Raw genomic sequence first — 15,952 nt, forward strand, 5'->3', positions numbered from 1 at the left:
CAAACTTCGATTGCAAGGAATAATCATCTCAAATAAAACAAACTTCACCAATTTCTTTAATTTCACTATCTTATAGTAGTACAAATTGGAAAAAATGGCATTAATTAATCAGAAATATGGTAGACATTAAATGAGGGTTCGTTCCCAACTTCATCGATTTGATACATTGTTTTGATTGAAGGGCATGTGTCTATTGGATATTGGGAGTGGGGTGCCTCAATTTGAAAGATGATAACCAATTTAACGAACATAATGCCATGTGAGTGGACCCAATTTAAATAAAATGAAAGTCTTTTTCAATCAATGATCTATATGTCTATATTCATTTTTGAGATAAATGGTCTATGTATTTAGGGTGGCCATGTGGGGGTATGGGATGCCATTTGCAAATGGACACAATCCCATTGGTGGAGTTTTGTGGGTAAAATTATTAAGATATAATATTCTATTAAAGTATAATCAAGTAATAATCATATATTTGAATGTGTTTGGATTTAAAGCGATCTTATAATACAACCAGAAATTATAACCACGTCATCAATTAGAAAATTAAGTAGTGAGGATTGTTGATCGTGGTATATTTTGATTTTCACCCATGTCATTTTACTTGCTTGTTTTTATTTGCCGTGAAAAAGTAATTATCGTTGGTTGTAGATGTTGCTTGGCGTGGTTGTGTGTCAGTTGCTTTTTATTGTGTTTCTCGTTGACAATCTAATGCTTTGTTGTGATTAGATAAGACTTGGCATTTGTAGTTTTTTGTTGTTCGGAACGTTTAGATTTGATTTTTGATACAACTTATCTTTTATCTTTTTATGCTGCTTGTTGTACTTATTCTTACGATAAGTTTATAGCTTGCCAATGGTCTTGTTTAACCATTTTTTTCATAAAAAAGGATATAAGTCGTATATGATAATGATATTCATCTTTATTGTTTACTACAAAAACCAAATCAAATTATTTCTGATTTTGAGCTAATTGACAGACTTGAATCAAGACTTCTTTGGCCAATTGAAATAGAAAAAAATGTTGAGTTGCTTTCAGAGGCAGACATTAGAAAGTTACAGCCACTAATAAACTCGTGTCGACTAATCCTATCAAATCCATAATTATCAACATAAATTTTGTGATGTATCTTTGAAGCTATGATAAAAAAAAGGCACCATGGTTAATTAGTTTATTATAGGATGGAAATCATATATTAGTACTATAAGATCTAATTTAGCACAGCTTATAATTAATGATACGTACGTACATGACGTGTCAATCTTATCGTGTCTGTGAATCATTGCAAAGTATGATTAAAGATTAGTGGAGTACTATAATTTTATTTAGAAGATAGTCTGTGAACTAATTACTTTACTAAGTATTACTTACTCCATATACATAGAGATTGGATAAATTCGTATTATAAAACAAAATATATAGTATAGTCCTAAAGTCATGTTAATTTACAGTGATTTTATTACTTAATGAATTTGTGTCCATGAATTTGGATTTAACATAGGGTGGAAATTTCATTGTTTTGAATTCATCAATTTTCACCCAACGAAATTTATCATGTTTCACGAATGATACATCATGTGTTCAAACTTTATAGTTCCTATACTTTAAAATGAATTTTATTCAATATAGAAAAATTTAACAAATTTTATAAATAACATAGTAGAGTATATAAATTGCCATTTAAATGCCTTAGTGATTTAAAATTTATCTGAGTATGAGATTGGCACGAAAAACAAAGATTCACATGAAATCATTCAATTCTTGCCAGAATAATAAAATAATGGTAGCACGATTTTTTCAATGCTATTAATAATAAAATATATCATTTTCACAAAAAATACCCAAATTTATATATTTGAAAACTTTGGCTATTAAGTAGTATATATGTATATGCGCGTTATAGCGTGTATGCATCTATTATTAAGAAAAAAAATAATTATGAGGTTAATTATTGGTGGTAGACAAATTCAGTGGGAAATCGCAAATTAATTATTCTTTTAGGAATAACAAAAAGTTCACATGGATAATAATCAATCACGAAAGAGACTCCAACTAATATAGAGGACAGTAGTGTGCATAAGTCCTCTAAAAGTCTAAATAAAATACCCTACGACCTTAATAATATTATCTTTTAATTCTGTCACGCACAATGGAGGTCCATAAAAATATTTAATTTTATTAAAATAAAAAATGTATAAAGAAACTTGTTTATTCGAAAAATTATATGAAATAGAGGTTCATTCTTTTCAATCCTTCTAAAATATAGTTTAGTTTCTTATTTCTAAATGTATGTTATTATAATTTTCTTTTACTAAAATAATCATATACTCCTAATAATTGTGGATTTACGTTATAAATAAAAAAATGATTAAAATAAGTAAAATTACGAAAGCTGAGATCATGGTGATGTTGATAAAGTTTATCAAAGTAATCTGTCGGTTTGTTATTAAATTTATATAAATTCCTGTATTTATTACTCTTGTAAGTGTAATCCCTCAAATCATAGAAAAAAGTGATAAACGACATCCTAAAATCATAATTAGATGACTAAATTACCCCAACAAGTTTGTAGAAATTGCAAAATTGGATATGAAAAAGACCTTGATCTGCCGACATTTTTGCCTAGCGTGTGTTTCCGACATACAAGAGAGAGAGACGGTTGTCAAATTTTCATAATCGAATATATTAGAGTAGATTTCTTACTTTACGTTGTCAAAATTTCAAAATCGAATATACTTTCAACTTCTAACTTTAATATAAATTATTCATTCTCATTTTTCCCTTTGCTGCGTCAGAATTTTAATTCATCCAAAACTATTAAATTATGTGTGCGATTACAATTTACTTTTAAATAGTATGAGCAACCTTTGTTATCCATTTATTAAGTTTGTCCTTATTTTTTTCAATTAATAATTATACTTTATACTATTTCAAATTGATTAGTTTGATTGAATTCTGACTAGTTTAGTTAGTTTAGTTATTTGAAAAAACTAGAAAAGATTATAAATACATGAGCAAGAATTCTATTTATAAATGATCACCACTGGACTACCAATAATTCTCTACGTAAAATCTCATCGCATTGTTAAGCCTTTTTTTTTGGGTTGTAGTTGTATCATGTTGTTCCAGCTTGGATACTGTCCACTAGTGACTAGTATAAGATTTATGCAACAATCCAAACTAATAACAAAAAAAATCTCATATAAGTAGTATCTCAAATGATGATACAACATGAAAACATCAATCAAGAAACGCAGTAAACACACATCAGTATCGCTAAATAACCATTCAAAATACTAGCAGAAGACATTCAACTAGGGGTGGGTCGATACGATATATCGTATCGAAAACGTTGTATCGTGTATCGTATCGAAAGTTTCGATATATCGAATTTCGATATAAAAAAATTTCATATCGTTATCGTATCGATATTTCGATATATCGATATTTTCGATATCAATATATATCGAAAATAAATTATCGATATATATCGTATTTTCGATATAAAACGATATATCGCGATATAAGGAAATTCATATCGTTATCGTATCGAAAACTTACGATACGATATCGTATCGTATCGAAAATTACGATAAATCGAAAATTCGATAATTTTTCGATAATTTTCAATACGATACGAGCGATATATCATTTTTTCGGTATTTTTACCCAGCCCTACATGCAACCAACAAAGCCACAAGGAAAGACAAGCTAATCAAAAGCAATACGGAGGCACATATCCGTGGAATCGGATCAAAGATTATACCTTCTCCAGTTCTCCTTGCATTTCCTAGATCCCGAGCCTTTGATGTCATTCAAATTTTCAATTAAATGTCCAAAAATGGAAATTTTGAGATTTAGCTACAAATGTTCTAGTTTATTTGCATGAATTTGCCGGACATTCATTAGATATAAATTTCAAAATTAATTGAAGGTTTTAGAGGTTACTTTTTCCGTTTCTTAAAAATAGAAATTTTTCATTTTAGAAAATGAATCTCACAATCCACTATTTTTTTTCTAAATATCTTTCTTATTCTATTTATTTTTTCTCTACCTCTCTTATAATTTAAAACTCATGCCATTTTCAAAGTCCCTATTTTTAGAAAACACAGTGAGTATTATTTACTCGTCATTCCATATTATTGAATATCCGATGACTAGATAAATGATTCATGAGTTGTGATTCTAGAGGTGGACAATTAGTTTGTTGATAATTCGTCACTCTTATTAAATTCTTTCCAAGTGATTAGTCTTCTCATGAGTTAGACTTATAAGTAGGGACTCTGTGGATTTGGATCCCCTGTCGTGGAGGAATCACAGCAGGGGTGCTGTGCCTCTCACATATCATTTTTAATTATAAAAATAACTTTATTTTTTAATGTTATACTTTATGAATAAAATATTGGAATGGGAGAGCACAACATCCCCTGCTGTGATTCCTCCACAGCAGGGGATCCAAATCCGGACTTTGTTTATGACTTAAGCCGTTTGTATTAAATTCTAGTATTAATTTTTTTTTTGGCTTTTTTACGTCATATTCCTTTTAGTTTTCGGAATTTCACTCTTATATGTGTTTGCTTTCAACACTAATATATCACCAAAGATTTTATGTACTGAGTTTTACGTTGATGTTGCATCAACAACCCAAATTGGGTTCAAAGATATTTTGTTTTGATATTTAATAATTTTCCAAATCTCAAATCTAAACTCGTGAAAATTATACACACTCTGGAGTTTGGTAAACATCAATCATAATTAATCATAGTTATGCCTAATAAAATAATTATAAACTGAAAGTTTGCGAGATTATCGAAACACTTTAAAAATTAGATCTAATTTGCAAGAAAATCCAAAATTTCGGATTTGAATTGCAATTATTCTTACAGAGGTCATCTCTAATTGAATGATAACTAACCAATATTAATTTCAACTAAATCATTTAAATAGAACATGGTGATTTCAAAACTAAATTATACAATCAAATCGAGGGACAGCTTTTCCTTCTTATCTTAACATTTATCACATCGATCGTCCTACACAACTTTCTACTACTTATAAAGCAAGTTGCACCTATCAATTCCAAATAGTCTTTAATGAATTTACTATAAACACCCACACCCACACCCACACCCACACCTACTCACACACACACTCTTATTTATTGAACTTTTATTTCCCTGTTTTTTTGTTAAGAAACCTCTGCAGAAATATGTGTACATCAAAGCAATTACTTCAATTCATTTTTGTACGTCTCATGTATTTTTTGTGGAAATAATTAATTTTCCTCGGAAGTACACCTTGAGCTTCTAGTTATGTATCGTTCTTGAAAAAGAAAATGAATAATTTTACTTTTTATAAACCTAAATTAAACATCATATATACCGCATCAAGTTATACACGTTTTGGCTTTTAATATGTAAAGTTGTGTATGTCTGTAATTAAAGTACTCCATTTCGTAGCTTAGGTGTATGCATAAACATGGCTACTTCTTTAATAATGTAAAGTAGAGTTGCTTGGCCAAGGTTGTAAATCATAAAATTATTGATATTTTGCACATAATTCATAGTGCAAAAACATTATCATTATATTTTGTATAAATCATACTGCCTGGCCAAGATTGTTAATCAATTAAAATTATTGTTATTTTGTGCTTGGCCAAGGTTGTTAAATCATAAAATTATTGATATTTTGTAGTATAAATTATAGTGCTTGGCTAAGGTTGTTAAATCATTAAATTATTGATATTTTGAAAATAAGGAAAATCAGTTTCTGAAAATCTCGATTATAAAATTTTTAAAATGATTTTCTGCCGACGCCCTTGGATTTTATAAATATCACAACTATATTATATTTTCAGATAACAGATAAGAGAAAAGCAAAGCAAAATATAAAATGTAGAAAGTGACATATGGAAAGCAATTGCTGGGTACATGATATTCCTTATTCCGTCATGCTTCCTAAGAGCATCTCCAATGGGTGATAGGCCAGCCATAGGCCAGCCATTCTCTCCCCTGCCACGTCAGCAACACCAAAAAAACCACCTACCACGTCAGATTTAGGCCAATAGGCCAGCCGCAATAAAAATAATTCAAAATATATTACATTTACGGAATTAAAATTACGATTAAAATACGGAATTAAATTTACGACACATATACGGAAAATTCATTAATTGCATTTAAAAAAGTTACATAGATAAAACACAATTACATGCATAATAAAGAAAAAAAACTATCGCCGTGCAATCCTCCGTGCCCACAACTCTTCAATTATATCCTTTTGGAGTTGAATATGAGCTTCCACTTGGCGCATGTTGGCAAATTCCTTGAGTCGGCCGGCTTCATCGAGAGGTACCCCCTGTCGTACACTAGGGGTGGCCGTTCCGTGGCTTGGACCGGCTTCATCGTCACCGACCCAACTAGTCGGTTATACGCCTTCGTCTTCGACGATCATGTTGTGAAGGATAATGCGGGCGTACATTATCTGGGAAACGCATCCGACATCCCACAAACGCGTTGGACCCTTAATTGCCGCCCATCGAGACCGGAGCACACCAAATGCGCGCTCCACGTCCTTGCGCGCCGACTCCTGTCGTTGCGCAAAGTATGCCTTCTTTTCATCACTTGTTTGTCTGATCGTCTTCACAAAGACCGGCCACCGAGGGTATATACCATCCGCCAAGTAGTAGCCCATATCATGCCGGTTGCCGTTGGCCACAAATGAGACGGCTGGACCGACGCCCCGACACTTCTCGTTGAAGAGGGGAGACGAGTTCGGGACGTTGAGGTCGTTGTTCGACCCGGCTACCCCAAAATACGCATGCCAGATCCACAGCCGGTAATCAGCTACGGCCTCGAGGATTAACGTGGGGTTCTTTGACTTGTAGCCGGTCGTGTAGGCCCCCTTCCAGGCAGTCGGACAGTTCTTCCACTCCCGGTGCATACAATCTATGCTTTGCCTAACATCCCGGGGAACCCATGCTTCTCCCCGTGCATCTGCATCAGATTCTGACAATCTTCGGGAGTAGGGCTTCGAAGGTACTGGTCACCGAAAATGGCTATCACGCCGTCACAGAACTCGTTCAGACATTTCAGGGCTGACGACTCACCGATGTGGAGGTACTCATCCCACATGTCTGCCGCGCCTCCGTAGGCCAACTGCCTGATTGCTGCCGTGCACTTTTGGATAGGGGTGTGGCCGGGTCTGCCAGCCGCATCGTGCCTGAAGCGGAAACACAGATAGTGACGCTCCAATGCCCGAACGATGCGCATAAACAACTCCCTGCGCATTCTAAAACGCCGCCGGAACATGTTGGCGGGAAACCGCGGGTACTCTGCAAAGTAGTCCTCGTACAGCCGCTGATGTGCAGCTACGTGATCCCGCGGAATCACTGCTCGGTGGTGGACAACTCGTGGAGGGCGAGGTATCGCCCTGCTGGTAGATCTGTTGTTCCACCATACGCATGTACCGCTCCATCCCGCGGTTCATGTAGGCCTCCATAGCCTCGTTCATCCTCCGTTCGTACTCCTCAGGATCCCCACCACTACCACTACCGCTACCACCAGCGTTACTCATCGCTCGAAGATGCTCTTGAACAGAAAGTTAGACAGAGAGAAAACTCGTTAAAACAAGTGGTGCAAATGAAAATGGTATGAAAATCGCGTTTATATATGATTTAAAAAAAAAAAAAAAAAAAAAAAAAAAAAAACGAAAAATCGCCGCTCGCCGGTCGCTGGCCGATCGGGCCTCCACAATGGCGGGTAGCCGATCGGCCAGCGACGGAGCGATCGGCCAGCCCACGCCGATCCGCTCGCCGAAATCGCGCTGGCCGATTGCAATGGTTCGGCTAGCGCGACGAATCGGCTAGCCGGTCGCTAGCCGACCATTGGAGATGCTCTAAAGCTCATTTGAAATTATAATAAACAGTTCTCAATTATAGAGAGCACATAATCTTTTGTGTCTTCATTTCAAAAAATATCCTAAACTTATACCCTTAATCCCTTATTATGTTTCTCTTCAATTATACAAAAAAAATTAATTGATGCTCCGCTTTTGATATAATTGATTTTTAGATGACTATATTACCTATATACTATATACTATCAATATTTAAAAAAATGTTCCCAACAAATGGAGCACCGGCGGAACTACATGTATAGAGGGAGGGGCTTTAGCCCCTAATGAATTCATTTTCAAAAAATGACAACCCCTCTTAAAATGACACCGTGACACCGCTTATACAGCAATATTACAAACACTACACAGCAATCTATAAATTGCTGTATAATGTGTCGGATGTTGCTGTTCAAGAAAAATTGTTGTATAAAGACCAGCACATTGCTGCCCGTCTTTTTCCAGATTTTTTTTTGCCACGTGGCAGCTTATTATTCGTCCACGTGTACCAATGATTGGCTAGAAATGGTGGTATGATGTTATTTTAAGGGATGGTAGCACCCTAACATGCCCCTATATATATATTATATAAAAGTCCCTATTAATAATCTAAAATACCTACAAAATTATTTTTAAGGTATTTTTTGAAAATTTAGCCTCTACTTACCTTCATTTCTGTGTCCACCACCACTAAAATGGAGCGTATATAAATCATACTTTTCCCAAATTTACGAGGTCTTTTTAAGAAAACATGAATATTGGGAAGAACAAAAATTACGAGTAACCCATTAAACTATACAATCCATCTTAAAAATCCAGTGGACTCATGAGTCGTGACTCATTGTTATGTTATTAGATTATTTCAAACGGGATGCAAATCAAACTTTTCCTAAAATTGAAGGTTATATAAAAGAATCGATGAAAGTGTTAGCTTGGGACATAGTTTGTGAATTATGATAAGCCCTTAATAGTCCAATTTCAATCATCAATAGTGGAAATATGTCCCCTGAGATTTAATTTGTGTACTTCTGCTATATGTTTTTTGGGAGATATATATGCATAACTCAAAGTGGTTAGAAAATCATGTGGTGTGAGGCATGAAACCAATAAATAAACGTTACACTGAATTAATGTTGGCACACACATCTGGCCGACATTAATATGCCCAAACACTATACAAATTTCCAACCAAAAACCTTCAAAAACAAGTACACTAAGAAAGCCGAGTTAAATTCAATCATAGGAATAGGCACTCATTTAATTCTCAATGGAATAGAAAAAGTACTACTAATATAGTGAAATTATATAATTGAGCACTGACCAACTTAATTTTCCATCAAGAAATTTAACTAACAATACTGATGAGAAAATTTTATTTTAAAGCTAATAATGTTGTCTCCAATTTTCAGCCTTATTTTTTCAAAAAATGTTCATAGATTACGTTTTTTCCTTCAAGAACCATCAATTTTGCAGATTTTTTTTTTATAATTTACATCCCACTTAACATCATTTGGAGTCAGCTTGCTGGATACTACTATATGTGGATTAGGAGGACTTTTTTGCATTTATAATATTTTGTGTTCCCAACTTTAAATGGGGCATAAATAAAAATTTTGAAAATCAGAGAGTTTTGAATTATATATAAACATAATAATTAAGTTGGACGAAGACATTTTAAAAAATGCTTAAAGTTGTGAGGGACACGAATATATATGAGAGAAATTATATTGACAATTTGACATGTCTAATTGTAATGGGGAAGACTTATTATTATTTAATTATATTTTTTTCTTGTAGTATTAATTCGACAATGAAGGGATTAGAAATTAGAAAACACACTAGAGACGGAATAAACAGGGCTGTCAACGTCTAAAGAGAAATTCAAAATGGTTTAACGTTGGAAATTAATGTGAGTTATTTATTTTGAGGGAGCGTCTTTAGATTTAAAATTGTAAATAGGTTCTTGTTCTTGAATTTCGATGGAACTTTTGATATGAGGTTGATGAATTTGCTAGAACTCTATCCCATGTATGACGGTCAAAATAGATTTTTCCCACAAATCAAAATACTACATAAATAAACACTGGCAACAATGTGGATTCAACATTCCACTAACATTATTTATATTCCATTTTTTTTTTCATTTTCTCTCTTATTTTACTATATGTATGATAAAAATCGGTGTAGCTGCAAACCTGTTAATTTTAAAGGATGAATGTAATATACATGGAATGATACATCATGGTTTATTATTTATAACATGAAGAGAATTTAAAATATTATACTACTAGTACATCACAATCAACTAAAATGTAAATAAAATCATTATTTAATCAAAATGTTCCAAAAGCGTTTTATATTTGTAATTTTAAGGTCTAATGTTGGAAGTGATGGGAGCAATTGAACAACTTACTAAGTTGAGGGACTGGTTTGCAATTAAGGAAGAGAAAGAGGGGTTTAAGGTGTTGAAGAAGAATCAGCTCACTTGATCAAATTGGGGCTGAAACCGTAAGCCATGGAGAGTATATATACATCTCTGATTCAATTCCTTAAAGTGGTTAATCAGTTAGAGTCGATTTTACGCTTTCTTTGTGAGATTATCATGTTCTTCAAGATCATCCGAGAGAATAAAGAGTTCTTGAGAGATTGTGATAGTTTGAGTGTGAATTGATTGTAATCTTCCTCTGTAAATTCATCTTGAGAGTCAGTGAATAAAGAGGGCTCATCTTCTCCGTGGATGTAGGTTTTTTTACAGCCGAACCACGTAATCCTTTGTGCGTTGTGTTTTCTGCTCTTAGTTTTCGTTCACCCGTTTTGATTTTGAATCTGCATCGCAATTACATCTAATTTTACAGTAAATGTTAAATCATATTTTATATAAATTTTTTATTTTGTACTCTATATATTATTAAGATAATAAAATTATTAGTGAAATATGGTGTGGCATAAAATATTGTGAATAGAGGATCTCATGTGAACATGAAACTAAAATAATCTAAAAGCCTAAACCACTGAATTTGTATAAACTAAACATGACCTCACTCAAAGAGTCCGTAAATTTACGTCTTTTATTTATTTCGATTTACCTAAATAATTAAGAATGCGTAATTCTTTTAATGCATTATGTCTGCGCAATTATTCTCATTTTTTCAAAATAATTTGTACAAAACTCGACCCCGCCGCGGTCAGTAATTAATTAGATAGTCCTAATTTGGATTAATTTTCAGCTAAAATTTATTAATTACTTTAAAACATCACAGATTTAAGAGAGAGTGCATCCCGATTCAAAATATGTCGCCAAATCAATAAATTGATACAGCATATGAACATGGTTTGCATAATTTTCTAGAATGTGAAAAAGCAACTTTATTAATAATTTAGTATAAACCACTTTATGGTCCAAATAATATGATTCTTTTGGAAAAATCATGATTTTCACATACAATATAGTACTATTTGACAATCTAAAGCTTTATTCATTGCTTCCCGGAAATATAATGCCTAAATTGCAATACTAGTGTCTTATCTCAATATTTTCTTGAAACTTCTAAGTTAAAATTTTTACTCTAACTCCCACAAAAAAAAAAAAAAAAAAAAACTCCTATTAAAGCACTCTGACCTATATGAACTGGCTGGTTCTCGAAGATATTAAAAATATAAAATGAACTAATAATATTACAATAGACAAAACCAACTTTCAGTCTGAACTCAGTGAAGATCTACATTAAATTCTGCTACGCGGTTCTATATTGGTCAAATATTATATCTTCATACTTTATTCCTTAAAATAATACTACTAGTATGTGTGTGGCGCTTCAAACTGTGTCGGTGATTTAAAATAAAATTCGATACAAAAAAGGAAAAAGAAAATGATATTCCTATGAAATTAGGAATATTTCAGTGTTTTGGTTTTGCAAAAATAAATAAATTAATAAACAAAGATATTGATTTTTGATCACCAGGCCATGTGACCCCAGTTAACGCCTGAATGAATTTGGCATTTCTAATAAATTATTATTAGTGATTAATTACTATACACATGATATGCACTACCTCCAATATCTAGGAATTAGTTGATATATTTCACGTTAATTATGGAATTTCCTAATAAAATGGATCAACCTAACATGTAATCTAGGCATCGAATTTAAGTACATTTATTGCTTTGAATTATTTTGTTTCATTTTATATAGTTAATATTTTTTCCTATCTACATGATCCTATACGAGGTTCCGAGTCTGTGATCTAAGTTCTTTAATAATCTCATATATATATCTAATTTCAAAATTAGAGCTTTCGAAAACAAATGATAATTAGCCCTATTCTCTTAGATGTTTTTTGAGAGTAGATATATAAAAACCTTAACTTATTATACTTAATAAATACGTATTTAAGATCTTATAGTCAAACTAAAAATGGACCCTTCGAGTACGTGGAAACTTCCCCCACATTTGGATATTTAATTACACAACTACATCATGGCCTACTTCTATACATATACTTTGATTATTAAGGATTTCGAATAAGCTAGAGTTCATATATACTACTACTTCTTTTCAAGATGTAATTTTTTTTAAGGTATGTAAAAGTGGGAAATGGTTCAAATTATAATCCCTAATTATTGCAGCAAAAAGACAATTCTGTCGTCTTGGCGGCTCCCACACTCTGGCCCGACATCATGTGAGGGGGTTCAATCAAGATACGCAGTAGTCCGTTAAGGGAGGCTTTAACCCAATGTGAAAACACATAGTAGTAGCAGTATTTCGAACACAAAGATATAAATATAATGTTCCCTTTTAAACGAATGATATTAAATAGCAAAATTTCATTTTTAGCATAGTTCTTTTTTAGAATATAAGATCAAGCAAACTAACTCTAATAAAATGTTTGAATTGATTCATATAGCAAAAACTACGAAAAACCCCACGATATGTACACGGTTTGACTCTCATAAATATAAAAAAGAAAACATGCACACAAAATCCAAAGTAATATTGGCCCAAAATCTTTGAAAAAAATCGTACATTTACCTAGAAAACAAATGTAACAAACCCATCAGTCCCAACTCCAAGTAGTATTTTCGTCACATGATTTATTGATATTAAAATGAGCACCGCAATTTGGATAGCTGGCATAAAGTCTTAGTGACATTAAATGCCAAGGGCCACTTTCATAATATATAATGAGATAAGGGGGAGTTTTCTAATTTTACTTGGTCCCCCATTTCCGGCATTGGCCCCCCTCTCCCTTTCCATCTCTTTCTCTCCCTTCAAATACCTAAAAAGAAAGTGCCATCCAACTAAACTCTACTCTACTAGTATCTCAATTTAGATAACCTAAACTACTTAATAAAGAGTAACACAATATAAGATAAACTTAATAGTTGAGGAGATGCCATAAAAATAAATAATTTGAGGAGATTGTATTATATTACTCCAAACTATTTTGTCCAAATTGAACTATATATATTCTTTTGGTGGTGAAAGTATCAACCAAATTCTGCATTGTACATGAATCACGCATTAAATCAAAACTAAAAGATACTCCCTACGTTCCCTCATAGTTGAGTCGTTTTTTCATATTGGAAAGTTTCCTCATAGTTGAGTCATTTTCATATTAAGTAGTAATTTTTTTTCTCTTTCTTACTTTACTCTCTCTTACTTTATTCTCTGCTTTACCCACTTTCTATTACTTTACTCTCTTTTACTTTGCTCTCTCTCTTACTTTTTAATCTACTTATTTAACATAGTCAACATCTTTTTCTTAAACTCCGTGCCAAAAATTTTTGCCTCAACTATAAAGAAACGGAGGGAGTAATACTCAACATTTCATTGCAAATTAACTAGTACCCCACTCCTTAGAAGAAAATTGTGGTACTCATAAATGTTGGAGGAAAATAAAATATCTAAATCGCATTTTAAAAAACACACTAAATAATTATAAAAAAATATCAAGATTTAAACATCATTAACCCCCCCCCCCCCCCCAAACTCACACACACACCACCCAATCTCATCTCTTCTTTAAAACCCAACCCCCCAAACACTTCCCTTCTCAGGGTTCACATAAAAACGAATCCACTCCCACCCCTCAAAAATCCAACAAACAAAAACACATTCATATCCAAAAAAAAAAAACACAACACCAACAAAAACAACCAAAACAAGCAGCAATGCAGTACGGCAGCAGCGTCGGCGGCGGCGGTGACACTAGCAAGACATCGAAGCTAGAGCGATACAACAGCTACATACGGCGCGTGAACAGCACGAAGCTCCTCCAAGCCTCGTCGAAGCTCCTCTTCCGGGTAACCCTACTCGTGGCTCTCCTCCTCATCTTCTTCTTCACCCTCAACTACCCTCCCCTCTCCCCCTCCAACCACGCCTCCCTCCACACCTCCAACAGCCTCCTCTCCTCCGCCTTCTACGGCGCCGGCGCCGCCTGGGAGAAGCAGGTCCGCCGCTCCTCCACCCCCCGCCGCCCCAACGGCTTCTCCGTCCTCGTCACCGGCGCCGCCGGCTTCGTCGGCTCCCACTGCTCCCTCGCCTTGAAGAAGCGCGGCGACGGCGTTCTCGGCCTCGACAACTTCAACTCCTACTACGATCCCTCGCTCAAACGTGCCCGCCAACAACTCCTCCAATCCCACCAGGTCAATTTCCAATTATTATATTTATATTCTATTTTTGCATTTTTATAATATATTTTTATGTACACTATTTTAATTCCATATGTCCCAATTTGATGAAATTGAGACTATTCATCGTGCAATGTTACATGAAAGTTTGAATTTGTTCGCAATTATTTTATCTATATCAGGTGTTTATTGTGGAGGGCGATATCAACGACGCCGAGCTTCTCCACAAGCTCTTCGACATCGTCCCGTTCACCCACATCCTCCACCTCGCCGCCCAAGCCGGGGTCCGCTACGCCATGCAAAATCCTCTCTCCTATGTGGCGTCCAATGTCGCTGGATTTGTCTCCCTCCTCGAGGTAGCCAAATCCGCGGACCCCCAGCCGGCCGTAGTCTGGGCTTCCTCCAGCTCAGTCTACGGCCTCAATACCCAAGTCCCCTTTTCCGAATCGGACCGGACCGACCGGCCGGCTAGCCTCTACGCGGCCACTAAAAAGGCCGGGGAGGCAATCGCCCACACATACAACCACATCTACGGCCTCTCCATGACCGGCCTCCGGTTCTTCACGGTCTACGGACCGTGGGGCCGGCCCGACATGGCGTATTTTTTCTTCACGAAAGACATCCTCCACGGCAAGGACATAAACGTGTATGTCACGCACGAAGGGGACAAGGAGGTGGCGCGTGACTTCACGTACATCGACGACATCGTGCGCGGCTGCGTGGGGGCGCTCGACACGGCGGAGAAGAGCACCGGCAGCGGCGGGAAGAAGCGGGCGGCGGCACAGCTGAGGGTGTACAATCTGGGGAACACGGCGCCGGTGACGGTGGGGAAATTGGTCGGGATTTTGGAGAGCTACTTAGGCGTCAGGGCTAAAAAGCGCGTGATCAAAATGCCGCGAAACGGCGACGTTCCGTTCACGCATGCTAACGTGAGCCAGGCGTTTAGGGATTTCGGGTACAAGCCGACGACGGATCTCGCCGCCGGATTGAGGAAATTCGTCAAGTGGTACGTTGGGTATTACGGCATCGAGTCGAGGGTAAAAAAGGAAAATCAGGAGCAGTCAGCGGATGATTAAGGAACGTGTTGGTGGGGGCCAGTTCTTCTTTTTTAAATTATATTTTTATAAAGGGAAATTGTTGTTTGGTTATTTGCAATTTATAGTAATAGGAAAATAGATTTTAGATCTGTGAATTTGGGGTTGCAATAAAGGATCCTATGAAATTAGGGTGAAAAGAAAAAGGGGGTTGGAATCTGTACACTGAAAAAAGAAGTGGTGTAGATCAACCGGCATCAATTGTATTATTATCAACTGTATAATTTTGTTGGAATAGTAAGGAGGGCATCAAGATTCTTCTTTTAAATAATTGTTTTTGGTAGTGTATGTTTGTGTGATTTGGTTTTATTTAATCATGGTGCTCAAAATT

General features: G+C 35.1%; 1 protein-coding gene across 1 annotated transcript; it reads left to right on the forward strand.

The window, feature by feature from the left end:
- Nucleotides 1-13,919: 13,919 nt before the first annotated feature.
- LOC125194218 (UDP-glucuronate 4-epimerase 6-like) lies at nucleotides 13,920-15,889 on the forward strand. Its single transcript, XM_048092325.1, has 2 exons — nucleotides 13,920-14,542; nucleotides 14,710-15,889. The coding sequence occupies exons 1-2, from the start codon at nucleotides 14,069-14,071 to the stop codon at nucleotides 15,601-15,603; spliced, it is 1,368 nt and encodes a 455-aa protein (XP_047948282.1). The 5' UTR covers nucleotides 13,920-14,068; the 3' UTR covers nucleotides 15,604-15,889.
- Nucleotides 15,890-15,952: the final 63 nt, after the last annotated feature.

Source organism: Salvia hispanica, chromosome 6 (assembly GCF_023119035.1).
Source record: "Salvia hispanica cultivar TCC Black 2014 chromosome 6, UniMelb_Shisp_WGS_1.0, whole genome shotgun sequence".
Taxonomy (NCBI): Eukaryota; Viridiplantae; Streptophyta; class Magnoliopsida; order Lamiales; family Lamiaceae; genus Salvia; species Salvia hispanica.